Source organism: Periophthalmus magnuspinnatus, chromosome 8, assembly GCF_009829125.3.
Source record: "Periophthalmus magnuspinnatus isolate fPerMag1 chromosome 8, fPerMag1.2.pri, whole genome shotgun sequence".
NCBI classification, from domain to species: Eukaryota; Metazoa; Chordata; class Actinopteri; order Gobiiformes; family Gobiidae; genus Periophthalmus; species Periophthalmus magnuspinnatus.
The window spans coordinates 6,413,594-6,435,438 of record NC_047133.1 but is presented as its reverse complement, the minus strand read 5'-3'; the positions used below and the strand labels follow the sequence as shown (position 1 = coordinate 6,435,438).

Sequence of the window (21,845 nt, the reverse complement as noted above, 5' to 3'; positions counted from 1 at the left end):
AGAGGAAATAAAAGTAGATGGCCTGTGTCGGTGCTGTTTTATTTTCTAAAGATGCAGGTGTGTCCATCCCGCGTTGGTGCAGTGCTGCAGATTTTCAGACTGTTTGAAAAAAGCATGTCTTAAATTAAAACTCAAAAAACAAAAAGATATTTGTGTAAATATCTCATGTTACAAAAATGAAAACCTGCAGCTTATATATGTACAAAATTTATTTTCTTTTAAAATTTAGCTTATTCAGGTGCGCTCAAAAGTCTGAAATTTACAGTAAATGTTATGTGTTACAGTTAATACTCCATAGAAATAAAATACACCCTCTTTAAAAGGGAGGTATTTTAATTAGTGGTACTTTTCTAGCAGAATACTTACTCTTACTTGAGCAATATATAGTACAGTGTAACAGTACTGTTACTTGAGTAAAAGTTGTGTTTCTCTTTAGAGTAAGTCTGAAGTGTTTCTGGCTCCTTCAGATATGATTTTATTTGGATCATTTTTGTGTCTGTTTGAAAATCACTTATTTCACATTTTGTCACATTCACCAAAATTATAAATCAGATGTTACATCCTGACAGTTACTCTTTAAGTTACTCGTACTTGAGTAGTGCTTTTACTAAATACTTTTTTACTTTTACTCTTCTTGGGACACCACTTTGTTCTTCTACTCGATAAATAAATATTATAAATATTTTGAAGTAACAGTACTTTTACTCGAGTAGACTTTGTCTACTCTACCACCTGAGTATGTGGAGCAGAGGAGTCACAAAGACACAGAGTGTTTTTCATTTTATTTTATTTTTGTGGTTAAATTGAATCGTTCCTCAAGTCCCAGTCAAACACACAAGGCACAAGATTCAACTAGAGACAAGAGACTAGACCGGGACTAGACCGGGACTAGACCGGGACTAGACCGGGACTAGACCGGGACTAGACCGGGACTAGACCGGGACTAGACCGGGACTAGACCGGGACTAGACCGGGACTAGACCGGGACTAGACCGGGACTAGACCGGGACTAGACCGGGACTGAATCAGAACTGAAGCAGGGCTGAACCAGGACTAGACCAGGACTGAACTAGAGCTAATCCATGGTCTAAACCTGGCATAAACCGGGTCTGGACCAGGACTAAACCAGGTCTAAACTAGGCCTAAACCAAGACTAAACCAGAACTGAACCAGGGACTGAACCAAGATTAAACCAGGTCTAAACCAGGTCTAAATCCAGGGGGTCGTTAGATGCAGAACACGAAAAGGCACAGGTACAAAAATCAGCTAAAATTTTAAAACTTTCTGAACAAAATGTTTCACTTTTTTGGAAACATGGAAATGACAAAGGCACAAACATGAGCCGGCTTTAAACAGCGTGTTACGGATTTACAAAATAAAAGCACAGATGAGGACTGCAGACCGTCTTTTATTGTGAAAGGACAGAGAGAGAGGCCCAAACATGAGGTAAGAATCTGTTTCAGTCGACTGCTTCAGAAACAAACGCCATTTTATGTTTAGAACCATCGCTGTTTCAGATGATCACATTCTATTCATACTCTGGGGGTGTGATACTAACTGTAGGCACTGCTCTGTCTGAAGCTCTGATACACGAGTTAAAACAAAGCTCAGATTAAAGTAACACAATCTGAGCATGAAGAACTAACTTACCGGAACTACAACAGGATTTGTGCTGTTAAACAAGTCACTCTCAAATAACATTACAGTCGCAAGCTAGCTAGCATTAGCCAACAGTTTTCCAGTTAGTCCCTCTCACCTTTTTGTGTAAAATCAAACTCCTAAACAAGACCGTGAACGCTTGGATCACAGGCTCCTGAAAATGTGCTCTGTAACTTTTTAGGACTTATTTTAATCTTTTCACCAGTGCATTGTGTCCCCATGTCAACTGCTGAACATTTCACCATAGACATACATGTCAAAACCCCCCAGTGTGATGTCACTGCAAAGTATCAATTTGCTAATCATATCTAGCACAGATGGAGCAGATAAAATGAATATAGTTTGGTCTAGTCCAGTGTCTCTCAAACTTTTTTTAAAACAGGTCTAAACCAGGTCTAGAACAGGACTATTCCAGGTCTAACCTAGGACTTAACCAGGTCTATACAAACTCTAATGAAGTTTCACCTGAATGAGTTTGAGAAACACTGGTCTAATAGAAATGATCAGGTTTGTAATTCAAGGTAAAGTCCAATGTAATCAATAGAACTGTGTGTGACCCCTGACCCCGGTCACATTGTACGAGTGAAAAGCCCCAGTCCCAGAGGAGACAGAACTCATGTGTACTTCCTTGTGTGAGTCACTGCCTCACGCTTCAAACTCACACATTAAAATTTCTGTAAATGGATCATTTATAAATTATTTTCATTTAAAACTCAAACTTACACTTCTGTGGGGTATTAAAGAGGGAGTATTTTACTTTTATGGGGTATTAACTGTAACACATAACGTAATAACATGTTTTACTTTAGTTTTTTCACTCCAAGTCTCTTGCTCCCCGCTAGAGATGCGCAGATTCCGATTACAGATCCCTGATACCAGCCAATATCAGAGACTCAAAACAGCATTTACTTTAAACAAAAATAAAATAATTTAAAACTGATCCACATGTGTTTATGGAGCCGTTTATCTCTCGACAGAACAACTATGTAAATAAAAGTTCAAACATTATGAGACTTTCTGTAAATAAACTCACTTTTTTTATCAGACCAGTTGTTCAAACTGTCATGAAGTAATTGTGGTAAAAATGAAAAAAGAAAAGAAAAAAAAAGTGTTGCTCGCTAATGTGATGTGTTGATGTGCAGCGGGTGAGAATTCACATTGTGTTATTTTGACAAGTTTAAAGGTGCACTAGGGAACTTTTCTGTGGAAGTACCAGATTATGTCATAAATAAACGTGACACTGTCCAATGTTTTTGTCATAAAAGTTCTATTTGATGTGAACATGTTTATCTGGAGAGTCTCACACTGCTCCTTTAAACTGGACCTGGTTCTGAAGCAGTCGACTCTCTGAGGTAACCGGCTCCTGTCACTCACACTTTAGTGTTACACCTCCTCTATCCCTCTCTCCTCCTCCCCTCCTCCCACTCTCTCTCTCTCCATCCCTCCATTACTCCATCTCTCTCTCTCTGTAGTGTTAGTACTGGGACCATACCTCGATCGCCCGCTCTCTGAAAACACTTTTTTCATGAGATCATTTTTGTGAAGTTTTGGATTCAGCAAAACTCGAAAAAGGCCCAAAGCAAAACCAGGCCTGGACCAAGACTAAACCAGGATTGAACCAGGTCTAAACCAGGTCTGAATCAGGTCTGAACAGGACTAAACTAGGACTGAACCAGGACTGAACCTGGACTAAACTAGACCAAAATTCAACCAGATCTGAACCAGAATTAGGACAGGACGAGACCAGACCAAGACTAAACCATGGCTAAACCATGACTAAACCAGGACCAAACCAGTACCAGACCAGGACTAAACCAGGACTAGACCAGGTCTTCCCTTGTACCAGTGAGATTAGAAGTACCATCAGAGCGTATTGCGTCATTAGTACTTCTATGTCGTACCTTTTCAAAATAAAGTGTCAAATGAGTGGCGGCCATTTTGAGTCCCACCTCGCTGCGTTTGGGCTTTCCCTCTTTCAAAATGTCCGCTCCTCCGAGTCTGTCCTCCTCCTTAAGTCTCGTTCTGTGAATCCATCACCGCACTCTCTCACCACCAAGTCCTGGGTTCGCTTCCCCCTCTAAAAGAAAGAGTACTGATTGTCTACAGCGCGGGGGACTCGAAGCACGTCCTCTGACTCCGCCTCCAGCTGTCTTAACGCAGGGTCCTCCCACTCCTCTGACCCCGCTCCTCCTCCTCGCTCCCCGCCAGTCCCTGCTCCAGTCGGGGGAGGGGCGACAGGTGCAACGGGTGTGCTGCTCGGCACAGGGACGGCGGCAGGAGCGGTGGTAGTCGCGGCGATACTCGTGGGGTGCGGCAACTGAGGAGGAGGCGGCGGGCGGGCGGTGGAGGCGGCGGGTGCGGCGGTCGCGGAGGAGGAAGCGTCTCGGGGAGAGGGAGGCGTCGGGGGAGGCGGCCTGCTCGGGGGGAGGGGTGGGGGGGGCGATGGGGCGGGGCTACGGGGACGACTGCTGATCAAGTCTGTGGAGAGAGAGAGAGAGAGAGAGAGAGAGAGAGAGAGAGAGAGAGAGAGAGAGAGAGAGAGAGAGAGAGAGAGAGAGAGAGAGAGAGAGAGAGAGAGAGAGAGAGAGAGAGAGAGAGAGAGAGAGAGAGAGAGAGAGAGAGAGAGAGAGAGAGAGAGAGAGAGAGAGAGAGAGAGAGAGAGAGAGAGAGAGAGAGAGAGAGAGAGAGAGAGAGAGAGAGAGAGAGAGAGAGAGAGAGAGAGAGAGAGAGAGAGAGAGAGAGAGAGAGAGAGAGAGAGAGAGAGAGAGAGAGAGAGAGAGAGAGAGAGAGAGAGAGAGAGAGAGAGAGAGAGAGAGAGAGAGAGAGAGAGAGAGAGAGAGAGAGAGAGAGAGAGAGAGAGAGAGAGAGAGAGAGAGAGAGAGAGAGAGAGAAAGGAAGAGGGGAGGATAGTGAGAGAGATATAGAGTGAATGAGAAATAAAGGATAAGAGAATTATAGATTAATAGAGGGAGAAGTGAGCGGAAGAGAGAGGGAGAAGGAAAGACAGAAAAAGACAGTGAGTGGACAGAGAGAGAGTAGATGGATAGGAAAAGATAAAGATAAAGGAGGGACAGACCGCGAAAGATGGTGGAAGGGGAAAGAGGAGACAAAAAGAGATAGAGGGAAAGAGGAGGTGGGGAGAAAGTGATAGAGAGAGAATGTGAGGGGAAAGAGAGACAGGGATTAACACGGAAATCAGTGAGGTTCAAATCATAAACATGTAGCACAGAGACATCAGCAGACACAGGTCAGAGACAGAAACACAGATCGACTGATGTGGAGTTTTCGGGCCGATACCGATACGATACTTCAGAACAGGGCGGCCAATGAATGAGAAGATCCATTGATATTTTTGGGAGAATATTTTGGGCTAATTTTGAGTATTTTAACCAAAGTGTACGACTAGAAATGGAATAACTGCAATCTCTTTCACTGCCTATAAATGCACTGATCTGTAAGATAAAGGATGTAACTAGAGTTCTATGAATCCTACAGACTGTGCACAAGACCAAGTATTGAACCAATGACCCTACGGTTCAATGGCGTGCAATGTATACACTACACCACCACTCACACAGGAGATCATGGACTGTTGGAGCAGTGATGTTTAAATATGGGAACAGTCAAAGGTAAAGAGGGGGTATTTGACTTCTATGGGGTATTAGCTGCTAAAACATTACATCACTACGTTTCCTTAGACTATTTTTAAAATGCTATATTCGCCAAAACAACTTATTAATGTTTTACAAGTTTCACTTTTGTTTTTGGCGTTCTGAGTCCCCCCTCCGTTTGCTCCCCATTTGTTTTGTTTGTTTTTGTATATTTATGGAGAATTGTTGAGTGGGAGCATGGGTGGTGGAGGCTTGTGGGCAGAGCCTCGTACAGAATCTTACAGCTAACTATAAGAAGGGTTTGAATAGAGCCTGGGAGAGATCACTAGATTACTCAAACATGCATGGATGACATCTAAAATTTCTTGTTTTTGATGAGGGAACAACATTACAACATAGGAAAAAGTTAAATAAAAGTTGATTTTGCATCATACCCCCTTTAAAAGAATGGAGCTACCCATGAGAAAATACATACTACATTAGTGTAATTAAGTGGCTCCATCTACTGGTCATATGTATACTGCAGCTTTTTCATAAATTTACATTTTAATTAAAAGTATAAAAACTACAGGAGTTACAGATATGTAGCTGTGTGTTTTGGGACCTCCATAACCTGTAAAGCGTCAGTGTAGTCATATTTTACACATGCTAAATTCTATGCCAACATAAACAGTTAAAAGGGCCATATGTCTCTATTTTCTGATCTCTGTTCTGATGCCGTTTCCTCATTACAAACAGACCCGGAGTTGTATTTTGTTTCATTCACACATGTTTAACACACAAAACCTGCATATTTAGTCTGAGTTCTTCCCTCAAATGGAAAACACTCCGTTCCACCTTGTGATGTCATGTGGAGCACTTCCTGTATTGCCACATGTGCTTTTAAACTCCACACACCTTCACTAGAATTATTTGGATCATTTCAGCCCTGAAACTGCCAAGCTCTCCTGAACTAAAGGTAAAAGGAGCTGTTGACTTGAAAACTACAACTTCATGACATCACAAGGTGGAACAGAGCGTTTTGAGCTTTGGAGATGTAAACAGACTGATAATAAAGAGTTACTCAAACATGTGTGAATGAAACAAAACACAACTCCAGGTATGATTTTGAGGAGATAACATTATAACACTGCTTAAAGCTCACAGAGTTCGTGTAATATAGGACCTGTAATGATAAAAGTGGGCGGAGCTGAATGGGTTTAAATTTACTGTATCGGCGTCGTCCTTAAAACACATCAGAAGTGAAGGAACAGAGAGAAGGAAACAAAAACATGAGACTAAAGAGACAGAACACTGATGAATGAAGACAAATGGACCACACACGCCAGGACTAAACCAGGACTAAACCAGGACTGAACCAGAACTGAACCAGGACTGAACCAGGACTGAACCAGGACTGAACCAGGACTAAAGCAGGACTAAAGCAGGACTAAAGCAGGACTAAAGCAGGACTAAAGCAGGACTAAAGCAGGACTGAACCTGGGCTAAATCAAAACTAAACCAGAACTAAAGCGGGACTAAAGCACTACGGAACTAGGACTGAACCAGGACTGAACCAGGACTAAAGCAGGACTAAAGCAGGACTAAAGCAGGACTAAAGCAGGACTAAAGCAGGACTAAAGCAGGACTGGACTAGGGCTAGACCAGTGTTAAACCAGGACTAAAGGATGTTTAAACCAGGGACTAAACCGGGAACTAAACCAGGTGCTCAGATGCCACACACGTCTCTCTCTCGCGGCTCTGGTCACTTACACACAGTCTGAGATGGGGGTTGATGGGGAGTCGGGATGGCGCGTGTTGATGACATCACAGGCCGCGGCGCGACTGCCGGCCCGGTCTCGGCCTGTGGACACGAGCAGCGTCAACAACAACAAACAAACAAAAAACACACAAGCACAGCACATGGGTGGAAACTGGAGTCACAGACACAAAATGGCCGCCGATATGGAAACAACAAAAGCTCTGGGTGAAATGACAATGTCACTTCAAACATGAGGATCAAAAACAGGTAAGAAAACAATGTGATTGTGAAATAACATTCAAAATCCACTTCATTCATGAAAGTTACATCTAGAGCTGTCAAAAGAACCAAAAATCAGATACTAAAACTAGTATTGAAACTAGATACTTATTTGAGCATGTATCGATACTAAAAAGTCTCATTCACAGGACAGAAATGAACCTTTCCTGAATATCTTTATTATACTTGTTCTGATACAGCTCAAGATTATAAGACACAGACTAGTATACACCATGGACCACTATGGAACCTACGTGGACCACTGAGGGATTACACAGATATAAGAACGCACTACCATTTAATGTGAAAATAACATTTTATTGTCTAAAGAAAGAGGATTTTTTTTAAGCTTGTCAGAAAAAGTCACAAGTATAATTCTTTCAAAAACAGTTCAGCCCTATTCTAAGACTGCACTTTTAGCAGATATCCAAAGAGACTTTTACCTGGCTGTCGGACTGCAGTGGCACCCACAAAGCTGATGAGCGTTACGTCAGACGCCCCACCGGACTCCAGGGGGATGGGGTGGACTCTGAAGTGCTCCAACATGTCGAAGATGGACTGAAACCAGAGGTGCTGCACACGACACTGTCCATCCTCGTTCAGAGAGAGGCGCAGGTGCTGAGGGAGATCACACACTTTAGGACTTTATACAAAACTGTTTCTCTGCTTCTCCAGAAAAGGAACTGGCCATGTGTGTCCTGGTTTAGTCCTGGTTCAGTCCTTGGTTCAGTCCCTGGGTTCATATACGCATTAGTACCTTTGCTTTTCCCTGGAAGTTGAATGTAAGCACATATTCTCCTCGCCGCGTCTCACTCTGTCGTACCAGGAACACCCCGTGAGAGGCCGGCCCCCCCGCCAGCACCAGCTGAGCCGCCTTCAGCCGAGAGAGGGTCCCATGGAACCACTGGCACTCACTGAGAGGGTGCTCCACCGGGTCCGAGGAGGGCGGGTCAGAGAACAGGAACGAGCCTGAAGGGGGCACAATACCACAACATGAATTTCATTTAATACAGTGGTGGCCATATGGGAATATATTATTATCATGGTTTTGGTATCGAGTTAATTCCTTATCAAAATGGAGTTTTTAGTATCATGTACCATTGTACTCTACACTTTTTAGTATAAGTATATGTTTAATATAGTACAGTAATACATTAACAGGTTTGTGGAGACAGAGTGGTTCTTAGGAGACTCGCACCTGTGGCGTCGGGCGTCTCTGCGAACGGTGTGCCCAGACTGGCCCCACCCCCTCCCAGAATCCTGCCATCTGATTCGTCGAGTGGAGCACGGGGCGGGAGCTCAGGAGGAAGTGGGTCCATGAGAGGGGAGGAGCCTGCGATGCCACCGTAACAAACTGGAACAAGAATGGAGATGTGTTTAAACAAGAATTAAACCAGGCCTAAGCCAGGGACTAAACTAGTACTGAACCAGGACTGCACCAGAGTTAAACCAGGCCTAACCCAACTGTAAACCAGGCCTAACCCAACTGTAAACCAGGCCTAACCCAACTGTAAACCAGGCCTAACCCAGGCCTAACCCAGGCCTAACCCAGGCCTAACCCAGGCCTAACCCAGGCCTAACCCAGGCCTAACCCAGGCCTAACCCAGCTGTACACCAGGTCTACACCAGGTCTACACCAGGATTAAACCAGGCCTAAACAAGGTCTCACCTTGTGAAAGTCGGTCCACGATCTCAGGAGTCCCGCTGATGTCCAAAGGTCCGGTGCCCTCAGACTCGTCCTGTTCACTGCAGAGACATATATAAATAATATAAATAACCATAAGGTTGTAATCACTATAGTTTGAGTGAGAAAAGCAGTAGAACAGCATAGTGTATGAAATCATGCGTTACCTGAGGCACATGACGTTCCTGATGTCACTAAGCCACGCCCTCATCTGCACGGCATCCCGAGTCTCAATCATGTACTGCGCCGAACCATCCAACTGAAACCAGCAGCAGCGGAAGTATTTGTAGACGTAGTATATATAGTCATATTTATAGAAGTAGAACTAGTACTAGTAGTAGTAGTAGTAGTAGTGGTAGCAGTATATTAGTAGTGTTACCTGCAGGAGAAATGTGTTCTCTTTGTCGGGCATCTCCAGAGCCGTGGTGCTCCTCACGTCCACGATGGAACAGCAGGGGGCGTTGAGACGAGGTTTAGACGCCTGAGGAGAGACACAGGGGACGTTTGGCTAAAGTTTTAAGCTGACAGGAGAAACCAGAGAAAAGGAGAGAGGCACGAGTAGAACATGCAAACAGTACAGAGCTCCACACCTCCCGGGAGTCAAACCCACAACCTTCTCACCATGTGGCCTGAAGCCAAGTATGGAGACAGGCCTAAGTACATCTCAAGCCGGAACATCCAAAATCTAAAATCTGTTTTACAGATGGCGACAGTGGCTCAGTAGAGTGTTTGTCCACGGATCCAAAGGTTGGCAGTTCAAATCCTGCTCTCGACATAAACATCGTTAGAGCAGTCAGAGCCACTGACCCACAGGTTGGCGGTACGACTAGCTAGCTCCCACAGATGAACACTGTCGTTGTGTCCTTGAGCAAGACAGTTAACCCACCTCATCCCCAGTGTCTGTGTACACTGTTGTATGACTGTTTGTGAATGGGTGAGTGGTTCCTTGATGTAGTTTTGAGCCTTGAAGGTAAAAAAAGCACTGTATAAAAATCTTGTGTTTTAAATGTGCTTTTTAGATTTGAAAAAAGCCACATTAGTTAGCACATAGCTGTTAGCATATAGCTGTTAGCCTCCTCGATGCCTCTTAATATTTGAATTTTTCCAAAAGTCTCTGGGAAAAATGAAAGGCAAATTTTTCTTTCGGAACCAGAGCGGAAATGGAATTGAGAAGTACTTTTGAGCTCCCTTAAAGGGCTCGTCCCTCTTTTACCTTTGGGGGGATGAAGAACTCGAGGTAGTATTCCTCCCCTCGCTCGCCCTCACGCTCTCTCTCTCGCAGTACCAGGCGACACTTGTGCCAGCGCCCACCTCTCCACGCCATGCTGCCCCCAGCAAGTGGCAGCGGTGCCGCCGCGTGATTGGCTGCTGGGCTGCTGTCGCCGCTGTGATGGAGGAGACCGAAGGAGAAACCGGAGAAAGCCCCGCCCCCAAAGTCATCATGAGATGCGCTGACCGTGACTCCGCCCTCTCGCACCTGCGGATACAATAACATGAACTTTAACCATGACAATGACACCCAAAAGAGAAAATAAATACATATAAAACATTGTGAGGCCAAAATTGGGAACACAACTACACATAGTCAGATTAGGTTCATTTGAATAAACAGTTAAAGGTGTGAGTGGTACCAGTCTCCCGGGCTTCCTGCTGGCGTTGGGGGGCAGCGAGGCAGAAGAGGGCGGTGTGTTGGCGACAGGTGCGACAGGTGCCATGCTGAGGGCAGGTGGGGGTGAGCGCGACAGGCGGAGTTTGTCCAGGCGCTGCGTCCACTTGTCCTTGTGCTGCGGGTTCTCTCCGTTACTACGGCGACGGTTGGGCGGGTCCTGGGACAGAGACGAGGAGGAGGAAGAGGAGTGGGGCAGGGAGAGGGGCATCGACAGGGACACGGGCATCGAGGGGGGGGCACCTGGCGAGCGCTTACCCCCGTCCTGAAAGAGAGCGAGAGAGGGGGAGGAGGGAGAAAGAGAAAGAGAGAGAAATGGAGGGGGATGGTGATTATTATAAATGCTGCATGTTAACCACTGAACCAGAACTAAACCAAGACCAAAAAAGGACCAGAACTAAACCAGTACTAAACCCGGACTGAAGCATGGCTAAACCAGTACTAGATCAGGACTAAACCTAGAGTAAAGCAGGACTAAAGCAGGACTAAAGCAGGACTAAAGCAGGACTAAAGCAGGACTAAAGCAGGACTAAAGCAGGACTGAACAAGAACTAAACTAGGACCGAGACTAGACCGAGACTAGACCAGTACTCACCTGGACCCCCATGGTGTAGCTGTAGCTCTGTGGCAGCTCTGTGGACGTGCTCCTCCAGTGAAGGATCCCTCTCACACTTCTGCTCATGCTCCTCAGAGAAAAACGCTTCTTCAGCCTTTTAGAACCGTTCCCTTTAGAACTACAACAGAACAGAGCTGTCAAGAACCATACAAGAACCAGAGGAGCAGAGCCAGAAGAGCAGAGGAGCAGAAACAGAGAAGAAGAAACAGAGGAGCAGAGAGGAGCAGAGAGGAGCGAACAGGAGCGGACAGGAGCGGACATTTGTACCTGGTGTGGTTCTGTGATGTGTCTGTGTTCTCCCCTTGCTCTATAGCGCCCCCTCTCTCCTCCTCTTCTCCGATAGATGCCGTTCCGGTCCAGCTCTCCTCCTCCGGTTCTTCCTGCTCTTCGACTGGTGCGGCTCCGTTCCCCGCGGGTCGCCGGCCGTTGTTGCCGCCCACAGAGGAGGAGGAGCATGAAGAGGAGGAGGAAGGGGGGTGGGCGGGAGCATCAAGGCGGGAGGCGGAGACACAGGGAGGTTTAGTGAGAACGCGAGGAGGAGCAGACACAGGGGATAAAGCCTCCTCGTCCTCCAGAGACGTGCCATCAGACTGAGGAGCCCACGAGCACAGCTGAGGAGACAGGAACATCAGAGGAAACATCAGAAGAGCATCAGAAGAGCATCAGTGGAGCATCAGTGGAGCATCAGTGGAGCATCAGTGGAGCATCAGTGGAGCATCAGTGGAGCATCAGAGAAACACCAGAGGAGACATCAGAGGAACCATCAGAGGAACCATCAGAGGAACCATCAGAGGAACCATCAGAGGGGCATCAGAGGGGCATCAGAACATCAGAGGAACATCGGGGAAACAACAGAACATTGAAGGAACATCTAACCGATTTCAACACTCACCGTCTCCTCTCTCCCGGCCACCGCAGAGCTCTGTGGAGCCCCCTGGAGTTCGCTCTGAAAGTGGCGCACAAAGCGGTCGGTGAAGCGGCGACAAAAGGCGGCAGCAGAGTCAGGCGAGTAGTGTGGGTTCTCCAACAGAAACGCCCTAAAGTGGCGAGCGAAGTCTCCCGCAGCAACACGGGCGTGAAGCTCGCAGAACTCTGTCCAGCTGAGGCAGGGCGAGGGTGAGGGCGTGGGCGTGTCTGACAGCGATGACAGGTGAGACGACAGGTGCGGCGCGGGGGGCGGAGTCACTAGTGCAGGCAGTGGAGAGGGGCGGGGCATCAGGGGCAGAAGAGAGGGGGAGGGGGGAGAGGGGGAGGGAGACGGAGAGGGAGGCAGCGGTGAAGAGTTAGCCGCTCGAGGGCTGGGCGGGGTCAGCAACGCGCCGTTCATATTGGCCAATCAGAAACCAGAGCAGCAAGATAACGGGAAGTCACTCCAGAAGGGTCAGAGGTCAGAACAGAGTCAACTCTCCAACATGGCGTCTTCAGTCGAGATTCACCTTTCGAGAAAACCAATCACAGCTTCAGGAAATCCACAAGAACCGATCCAAATGAGCAAAAGATCAGAGGTCAGGGGTCAAACATGGTGCTCTGTTTGGGGTTGAACAGAAATATTTATGTTCCTCAAAAACGTCAAAATCACAAACTTTTTAAACGGCTCAGACTTCAGTGTCCCACATGACGACTGTCTGAAAACTCCAAAACTGAAATGTATTTTACAAAAAACGATTTATCCCTAAAACACAAGGATCAAAACGTCACCGGACAGTCCCGAGAGCCCGTGCTTCGTCACATACTTCCATGTGTGTGTATGAAATGTGTCAAATTAAAAATGTCCCCCTTCAAATGTGGGTTGTGTTTGTCAGAAAAGAACAAAAAAAATCAAGAACTGCAGATAAAAAAGTGAATTTCTGTAATGCTGCTGAAGACGTGGCTCAGAATCAGATTTCATTCAGTTTTCTCAGTCAAATATTTGAAGTTTAAAGTGTCCCAAAGAAAAAAAAATATCGCAATTCTCAGTCAAAATTCAAAATGGCTGCCAAAAAGAAGAATCTCTCGAAATGTTTGTGGTTTCAGTCAAAAGTGGCTTAAATTAAAGGTGAAATGGTTTAAATAGTGTGGTGGCTGTTTCAAAGTGCAAAGGTCATGAGTTGATGTGTTTTTGAGTGAATACTGTTGAGCTGAAGTATACCGCTGTTATTTGTATATCGTTGAATCTGATTGGACAGTGGCTTTGGCGTTTGGGGTCCGCGGGCTGCGATTGGATGAGTGAGCCATGTTTTCAGTGAAGAGGTGTTGACACGAGGAACTACATGTTTTTAAGGATCCAAAGTTTGAGTTTTGAGTTTTAAATCCGCAACAATGCATTCTGAAAAGACAAGGAACAGAGTTAGGGAAAGTCAAATGAAGTACTCTATTGTTGTGTGTTGTCACGATGCATGATACTTAATATCGATACCACAATGATAATAAAAACACTTTCTTTAGACAATAGAATGTTTTTCCACATTCAATGATAATACTTTCTTTTGTACATACACATCCATCCATCGATCTATCTATCTAGAGAGAGAGAGAGAGAAAGACGAGATGATGGTGATGCTAACTGTAGGCACTGCTCTGTCTGAAGCTCTGTTACTCAAGGTAGACTTCAATCTGAGCATAAACAGGTGACTTGTCTGAACTATAACAGGTGAGTTCAATTGTGCTGTTAAACAAGCCCCTCTCATATAACATTACAATCATAATCTAGCTAGACCATGAACATTTGAATTGATCACAGGCTCCTCAAAATGTGCTCTTTAAATCACTTTGGAATTTTTTCCTTGAGTTTTCAGACTTAATATTAAAACGTTTTTGGCAGTGTTTGCTAATGTGTGCATTGTGTCATCATGGTAACTGCTGAACATTCCCCTATAGACATATACGTGGAATACCCCCAGCCTGATGTCACTGCACAGTATCAATACAGATTGTAAAGTATAAATGTCAGTTTTTGCCTCAACTGATCCAAAACAGGACTGTCTGAATAAAAGCACTAACTTTTACATGGGCCTAACAACACTGCAATATTACCATTTTTATTTTCTTACTATGCGATATATATATATATATATATATATATATATATATATAAGATTTGAGCTGTAGAAGGCTGAATTATAAGGCTCTAAGACTCGTTGTGGACACAAACTTATTACTGAAGTGTTTCATTCTGCTGTTTATTTATTGCAGTTCATACGTTTAACAGTTTTGTGCATTTTTAATAGTTTTGTGGATAATTCTGTTTTATGTTTTATGTTTGGTTTCAATATTATCATTTATCGTCTGTGTTTACTTTAGAAATATAACACATTTCCCATGTTTTTACCATAACAGGCCTAGTCTTACGATTACATCATGATAATGATTACAGTCGAACAGTTTAAAATTGTCAGAAGTCATCAGGAGAAGTTTGTTCTGCTCCTTCTCTTGATGTGATGGGGTTATGTTCATTTGGCGATTATCACGATTATGTAAAATATCCCATGAATCATTATGGTTGACCCTTTATATCACGATGGACAATATGTTTATGGTCCCATCACTAATCCAAGGTACAGGACGCCTCAGAGCTGCGTCCTCTCACATTGACCGGGCAAAAACACATTTTGAAGCACGATTTATAGATACAGAGAAATATTGCGATGAACGAGAAGATTTAAACAAGAAGATTTAAATAATGTAAGATAATCCCAGTGAGCCATTTTAGATCGACTGTTTCATTAAAAGACATGAGCTGCAACAAATAAACAGCAGAATGTATCAATAATTAGCCATGAAAGGGACGTATTCACCCATCCACAGCTCAAATCTCATCGTATTACAACAGAAATACCCCAAATCTCTAAAATTACAAAGAAAAAACTCATGATAAATATTGAGGGTCAAATTATATTGTTCCAGGTTTCATGTACTGAAGGATAAGTTGGTATAGTGATCACAGTGACAGGTCCAACTCTCACACGACCCAGTCTCACCTTAGTATTCTCTACAGAGGCTCTGAAGTATGCAAAAGCCCTCGTGCTCCACAGAGCTTTCACAAGATCAGTTTGAAAACGCTTTAAAATGTTTTCTTCTGAAGAACTGCACTGCTCCTTACTTATTCTGTAAGTGAAATAAATAAATAAAACTGAACTGAACGAGACCCTGTGTTTTGGTTAACACTTGGTCATTTTTTAGATAAACGACAGCAGCTCCGTCCTGTTCTGTCCAAACCCTCCCGTGTCAGAGCGCTCTATCCCCGGGGTGACAGCTGAAGCCTCCCCGTAAACATCCAGAGCCCCGGAGCTGCTCCTCATTCACTGCTCCGTGCCCGAATTAGCCGCGGAGCTAACGGAGCAGCCTGATGCTCTTGCCCCGGGGCTCACAGCAGAGCACAGCCCGGGCCCATGCTCTGTCCGCGGGGTACACCCTCCTCCCGAGGCCCTGAAGGTTCTTTTCTGAACAACCACAGACAGAATCTCCCCAAACACCAGCGGAGGGTTAGCGAGCTGCAGCTAACCAGGCTAATCCCGTTAGCTTGTGCTAGTTAGCCATTATTGCCCTGCTCTTTCTAAAGCGGCTGTTTGCAGATCAAAAGTGCAGCTGTACCTGGAGAGCACAGGCCGGGCTCCACGCACTCTCCTCTGGGTAGATCTGCTCCATGAGTCCCGCTCAGATCCAGTTTTACGGAGAAACGCTCATTTTTCCCGAAGCTTGTTTTTGTTGCTAAATCTGAAGATGCCTCCTGCACGAGAATCTCGCACTACTCCTGTCCTCGCGAGGTTTGGGAAAGTATTTATTGAGAGATTAGACCGGGAATAAACCAATCCAGGTCTAGACCAGAACTAAACCAGGACTAAACCAGGATTGAATCAGGTATGAAACCAAACCAGGAATAAACCAGGATCAAACCAGGATCAAACCAGGACCGAACAAGGACCAAACCAGGACCAGGACTAAACCAGACCTAAACTAGAACTAAATCAGGACTAAACAAGGAATAAACCAGATCTATACAAGGTCTATAAAAGACCTATGCAAAGCCTCCACGTCTAAACCAGAACGAAACCAGAACTTTACCAGGTCTGAACCAGGTCTAAACCATGACTAATTAAAACAGAACTAAACCAGGATTAAACTAGGTCAAAACCAGGATTAGAGCAGGATTAAATCAGGATTGAACCAGGTCAGGATTTAAGTGTAAATGTATAATAAATAGAAAGTGACATATTGGATAAATAGTTTAATGCATATTCATGTTTATAAAAGTCATAAACACAAAGACAGTTGAATGTTTCAGTCCGAGTGGCTCTTGGTCCCGTTGGCTCCAGTCTGACCCGTACTCCCTGTGACCAGAGGAGGGCAGCAGTGAGGGACATCATCACAGCACACTTTTATTAAGGCTATTAAATCAGGACTAAACCAGTTCTAAACCAGGTCTAAACCAGGACTAGAGGGGTTCTACAATGTGCTGATGTTATGGGTCCAGGGGAATGATGAATAATTAAAATCGTAGCCATAGTAATTAACAATGTAACTGCCCTCGCTACACTGATGAAGGCAAAAGGAGCTGTTAACATGAAAACTACCATGACACCAAGACATCACAAGGTGGAACAGAGCATTTTGAGCTTTAGAGATGTAGACAGACTAATAATAAAGTGTTACTCAAACATGTGTGAATGAAACAAAAAACAAAAACTCCAGGTATGTTTTAGTTTAGTCTCACCTGTGTGTGTGTGGCGCTCCCCGCAGGTCAGAGATCGCACTGCAGCCCGACACAGGAGTCTAAACCAGTGCAGCTGCAGAGGCCAGAGCAGTCCCGCGCCTAGGTTACACTGCCAGGGGGCGCTAGAGAGCACTGAGAGGAGGGGTACGCCAGCGAAACTGAGGAGAGGGAGAGGGAGGAGAAATGAAATATAAAAGTATTATTATTATCGTGTTTTTATTGTTAGTAAAGTATTAGTAGTAATCAAAGAATACTGAAAGTTTGTATTCAAGTAAATGTATGTTACATGGTTAGAAAGTACTCAGTTACAAGGAGTACTGCTGCCGAATCTGTACTTCAATAGGGGGTATTATTAGTATTAGTAGTAGTAATAATAGCAGTAGTAGCAGTAGTAATAGTAGCAGTAATAGTAGTAATACTAGTAATAGTAGTAGTAGTATTAGCAGTAGCAATAGTATTAGTAGTAATAGTAGTAGTAGTAGTAATAGTATAGTAGCAGTAGTAATAGAAGTAGTAGTAGCAGCAGCAGTAGTAGTAGTAGTAATAGTAGTAGTAGTAGTAGTAGTAGTAGTAGTAGTAGTACCGGCTGTAGCTGTAGTATAAATAGGGGAAGAGCAGGACTCTGCAGCAGAAGAAGCTCCCGAGAGTCAGGAGCCCGTTTATTTTATACAAGAGAGAATTCTGACGATTAAACTGTAAAAGATGAGAAACATTATAAAATATTTATAACTCTGACACACTCTGACACACAAGGAGGGCATCTGACACACAGGGAGGGCATCTGACACACTCTGAGACACAGGGAGGGCATCTGACACACTCTGATACACAGGGAGGGCATCTGACACACTCTGACACACAGGGAGGGCATCTGACACAGGGATACAGGAGTGTGAGAGGGCATCTCACCTGAATGAGGACTTTGCTCAGACAGAGGAATGGAGTACTGAACTCTGGCAGCAACAGAAGACCCTGGAAATAATCTCCTTTTCCTCCACGCCAGAACTACAGACAAAAAGCAGGACTAAAGCAGGACTAAACCAGGACAAACCAGGATTAAACCAGGACTGAACCAGGAATAACCAGGACTGAACCTGGTCTAAACCAGGACTAAACCAGGTTTTACCACTGAAGCGGGGAAGCAGAAGGTAACCATGAACAGGTGATGGAAGACGAGTAACATCTCTTTTCGCAGGAAGCCAATCAGAGCGCTCCGTTGAGTTACTGACTCTGCTCCCTGACCTTTGACCCTGAGTTTGTGGCAGTAACAGAGGAACATGGCGATGATGTCATACAGGAAGTACGGTACCGCGAAGAGAACGTACGACTCTGCCAACCAGTGTCTGAGAGAGAAAGAAGGGGGGAGAGAATTCACTCACTGAGCTGCAGAGGCTGCACTAGCACTGATTCTTTATGTAGGTAGTGACCATTCAGATCAGAGAGAGTCTTTTTAGGTTTAAACCAACTGGATTTCAGCATTAAATCTGGCAACTCAAATGAGAGAGTCATGTGAGGCTCATTCTGCTCTTACCGGATAATCGTCTGGAAACAAAACAACAAATTATAATAAAAAACAAATGATGTCATGTCCAATATTTTTGTGATTAAGATTAAATCAGCAATTGCTACCTGTAAAAGTGTATTTGATGTGAACATGTTTATCTCGTGTCTGGGGTCACAGAGAGGTCACGTTTATGAAATTTAAAATAGAAATAAATCTGTAAACTGGACTTTTCTGTTCTAACAGCGTTCCTCATCTTTATGGTTCCTGCATGTTTGAGTAATCCTCTATTGTCCTGCTCAGTGCTCAGAAAACTTGAGTTTGCACCTACCCCCTATCCCGCCCACTGCTCTGTACTTACAGCAGACTCACATTACATCAATGTCACGTGGCCATTTTTCAAAAACATTTGTACATCAAAATCTGCTGCTTGTTCTGCTTGTTCCGGAGTTGCTCTGAGGAGGCGGAGTCCATCAGACCAAGTCACTGTTTCTGAGAGTCACCCATTTTAGATCAGTACTGTGGTTTATTATTAAGTTCTACAAATGAAGCAACATAAGTGATTTTAGTAGTGTTGTTGTGTCCTATGTAAGCAGGCAGGTGTAGGCAGGTACAGGCAGGTGTGGGCAGGTGTAGGCAAGTGTAGGCAGGTGTGGGCAGGTACAGGCAGGTGTAGGCAGGTGAGGGCAGGTGCGGGCAGGTACAGGCAGGTGTGGGCAGGTGAGGGCAGGTGCGGGCAGGTACAGGCAGGTGTGGGCAGGTGCGGGCAGGTGCTTTGGTTTCCGCTGAGAGTCATAAACAAATGTCACATGATTTGACTATAAAATGAGGCGAGTGTGTAAAATCTGAGCCTGATCCTGGTCTGGAGCCTCGACTTTCAGATACACCAGTGTTGATACTTTACAGCTGATGTCATCATTGTTCCCTACAGTCACAATATGGCCGCCACACTTCTCTAGATTAAATTGGACATTGGATTTTACAAACAAGTTATGAAACATCTAGAGAACACATACACAGATTGAATATGCAAATACCACAGACCCTCAACGGGGAACAGAACCAAGGACCCTCTCACTGTGAGGTGAGAGAGAAGAGGCTCTGACCTGTCATAGACGAGATCCGAGCAGGAGGACACAATCAGGAGTCCAGCAGAGGTCGCAAGGGCAGACTGAAGAGAAGACACAAACCTGCAACACAAAAGACCTCCTCTGCATCACTGTCCTCCTCTGCACCACTGTCCTACTCCAGATCTAAACCAAGACTAAACCAGGATTTAAACAGGACTAAACCGGGTCTAAACCAGACTAAAACAGAACTAAAAAAGGTCTAAACCAGACTAAAACAGGTCTAAACCAGAACAAACCAGGACTAAACCAGGTCTAAACCAGGACTAAACCAGGTCTAAACCAGGTCTGACCGTGTAGCGGCGATGATGGCGTCTGATTCGCTGCAGACCAGGAAGTACTTTATGAGTCGTTTGGAGAGAAACAAAACTCCGGGAAAGAACACACAACCGCTCACGAGCAACGCACTTGCATCGTTGTGCATCTGAGGGACAAACAGGAAGGGCATCTGATGTAAACAAGTAAACAAAACAAGTAAACAAAAACATAAATGACTGTGTATAAAGCTACTAAACTGAAGTGACTTGTGTAGAGTTCTTTATTCAAATAGAACTGTTCAGTTGATACTTTGCAGTGACATCACACTGGGGGTGTTCTACATGTATGTCTATGGTGAAATGTTCATTAATTTCCATGGAGACACAATGCACACTTTAACAGACACTGACAAAAAAAGTTTTAAGATCTGTCTGGAAACTCAAGAAAAAATCTGAAAGTGATTTAAAGAGCTCATTTTAGCATCACACACGGGGAATGTGAATGACATCAGCTGCAGAATATCAGTTGTTCATATACAAACTAGTAAAATATTTGTCTAAAGTTGCAGGTTTGAATCCACAGACTGCAGAGATACTGTGAAACTGAGAATATTGCATAGATTGTTTTGGAGATAGAACATAGGCCTTCATAAAACAGGTTTAACTAACCCTGAGTTTAAATCCTGACTCAGAGTTGCCCGACTCATACAGAGACAACCCTAAGTTTCCTGTTTCAAAAACAGATTTGGAGCAGAGACTTAAACATTCTATGGTCTATGGTTTGGACCAAAGTCAGACTCTCAGTTTAATCATTTTGAGTTTAGCTCAGGAGACAAGCCACTATTAATTGATCCCAGAAATGAGGATTCACCAAGGCAACAGTAAACCAGAGGAGGCATCTCCATGGCAACAGTAAACTATCCATGTTCTAGTTGTTTCTTCTCATTGAGTCTCTTGTATTTGGAGTGATTCATGTTGGAGTAATCCTTAATCTCTTATTTTTAGGACTCCATTTTGCCCCCGTTTTCACCTCCACTGGTACACGCCCACTGTGACGTTCACACTTCCTTCTCCAGTTTTATTTTCTTAATCGGTGACACTCGTAGGATTCAGCAGCGTTGCATAGTCATTTTGGTACAAATGAAAAAAATGTGCTGCTCACTAGTGTGATGTGCAGCTGTCCACAGGGGGCACCAACAGGGTGTTTTGTTGTGATGACTTTTACGGCGACGTCCGCTCCCATTGGATGCAACAGTTTACTAACACGGAAGTCAGCGTACTTGTTTCTTTCATTAAGTTAAGTTTCAGTAAGTTTTAGATGAATATTGTGTTTTAAATGTGTAAATTATAACATAATGATCCACTGGTGTCAGAGATTATAACTACAGAGAGACACAAGCACAATAGGGCTGAACTCAGCGTTAGATAGAACCTGTTCTGGACCAGGTGAGGGTCACAGGGCGTTGCCATGGTGACTGACTCCGGGTTCACGTTCACTCTCTCATTGAAACTATTTGCCAACATCGTCGAACCCTTAAACCAGTGGTTCTTAACCTGGGTTCGATCGAACCCTAGGGGTTCGGTGAGTGATTCCCCAGGGTTCGGCGGAGGTCAAGACACGCACCAGACTCATATGATTCGCAGACTACGAGCGTCTCCAGATTCTGGCCGTGTCCCAGTTCGACAAATGCACCCTTTGATGTGTCTATCGAAGTACCTGCCCGACTTAAATGAGCTGTTTGAATGGCATAAAAACATAAAACGACATAAAAACGAAGAAAAGGAACAGACTTTGCTGTGAAAAGGCAACAGCAGAAGTCACACTGATTTGCAGTAAATATTCATTATTATTCTAGCGTGATGGAAATTAGGTGAGGGGTGTGTGTTAAAATGTTAAAATAATAAATAGCATAAATACAATAAGTTCATTATTGAAATACATAAGGTTAAAAATTAAAATCATTTCAGTGTGGTAGTATTAAAAAAGGTCATGTCTTTGTGAAAAGGTATGTATG

The 21,845-nt window shown here is 44.4% G+C and overlaps 2 protein-coding genes across 2 annotated transcripts; both read right to left on the bottom strand.

The window, feature by feature from the left end:
- Window positions 1-799: 799 nt before the first annotated feature.
- On the bottom strand, window positions 800-15,970 carry sh2b1 (SH2B adaptor protein 1). The gene is made up of 14 exons (XM_033970473.2): window positions 15,826-15,970; window positions 12,149-13,561; window positions 11,524-11,867; window positions 11,236-11,374; window positions 10,606-10,905; window positions 10,188-10,451; window positions 9,354-9,455; window positions 9,142-9,233; window positions 8,960-9,036; window positions 8,489-8,644; window positions 8,048-8,259; window positions 7,734-7,908; window positions 7,023-7,113; window positions 800-4,137 (listed from the first exon to the last, which is right to left on the bottom strand). The coding sequence occupies exons 2-14, from the start codon at window positions 12,581-12,583 to the stop codon at window positions 4,113-4,115; spliced, it is 2,412 nt and encodes an 803-aa protein (XP_033826364.1). The 5' UTR covers window positions 12,584-13,561; window positions 15,826-15,970; the 3' UTR covers window positions 800-4,112.
- Window positions 15,971-16,446: 476 nt separating this feature from the next.
- Window positions 16,447-21,354, bottom strand: LOC117374694 (ceramide synthase-like). Its single transcript, XM_033970881.2, has 8 exons — window positions 21,274-21,354; window positions 19,867-20,021; window positions 19,553-19,636; window positions 18,072-18,288; window positions 17,855-17,950; window positions 17,529-17,638; window positions 16,946-17,103; window positions 16,447-16,562 (listed from the first exon to the last, which is right to left on the bottom strand). The coding sequence occupies exons 1-8, from the start codon at window positions 21,352-21,354 to the stop codon at window positions 16,513-16,515; spliced, it is 951 nt and encodes a 316-aa protein (XP_033826772.1). The 3' UTR covers window positions 16,447-16,512.
- Window positions 21,355-21,845: the final 491 nt, after the last annotated feature.

Coding starts and splice junctions, on each gene's coding strand:
- sh2b1 (XM_033970473.2), bottom strand. CDS start 12,583: ATGAACGGCGCGTTGCTGACCCCGCCCAGCCCTCGAGCGGCTAACTCT. Junction 11,375..11,523: donor ACATCACAGAACCACACCAG/GTACAAATGTCC, acceptor GTTCTGTTGTAG/TTCTAAAGGGAACGGTTCTA. Junction 7,114..7,733: donor CACTGCAGTCCGACAGCCAG/GTAAAAGTCTCT, acceptor TCGTGTCCACAG/GCCGAGACCGGGCCGGCAGT.
- LOC117374694 (XM_033970881.2), bottom strand. CDS start 21,354: ATGTTGGCAAATAGTTTCAATGAGAGAGTGAACGTGAACCCGGAGTCA. Junction 17,639..17,854: donor TGAGCAAAGTCCTCATTCAG/GTGAGATGCCCT, acceptor CATCTTTTACAG/TTTAATCGTCAGAATTCTCT. Junction 16,563..16,945: donor GGAGCGCCACACACACACAG/GTGAGACTAAAC, acceptor CTCTGGTCACAG/GGAGTACGGGTCAGACTGGA.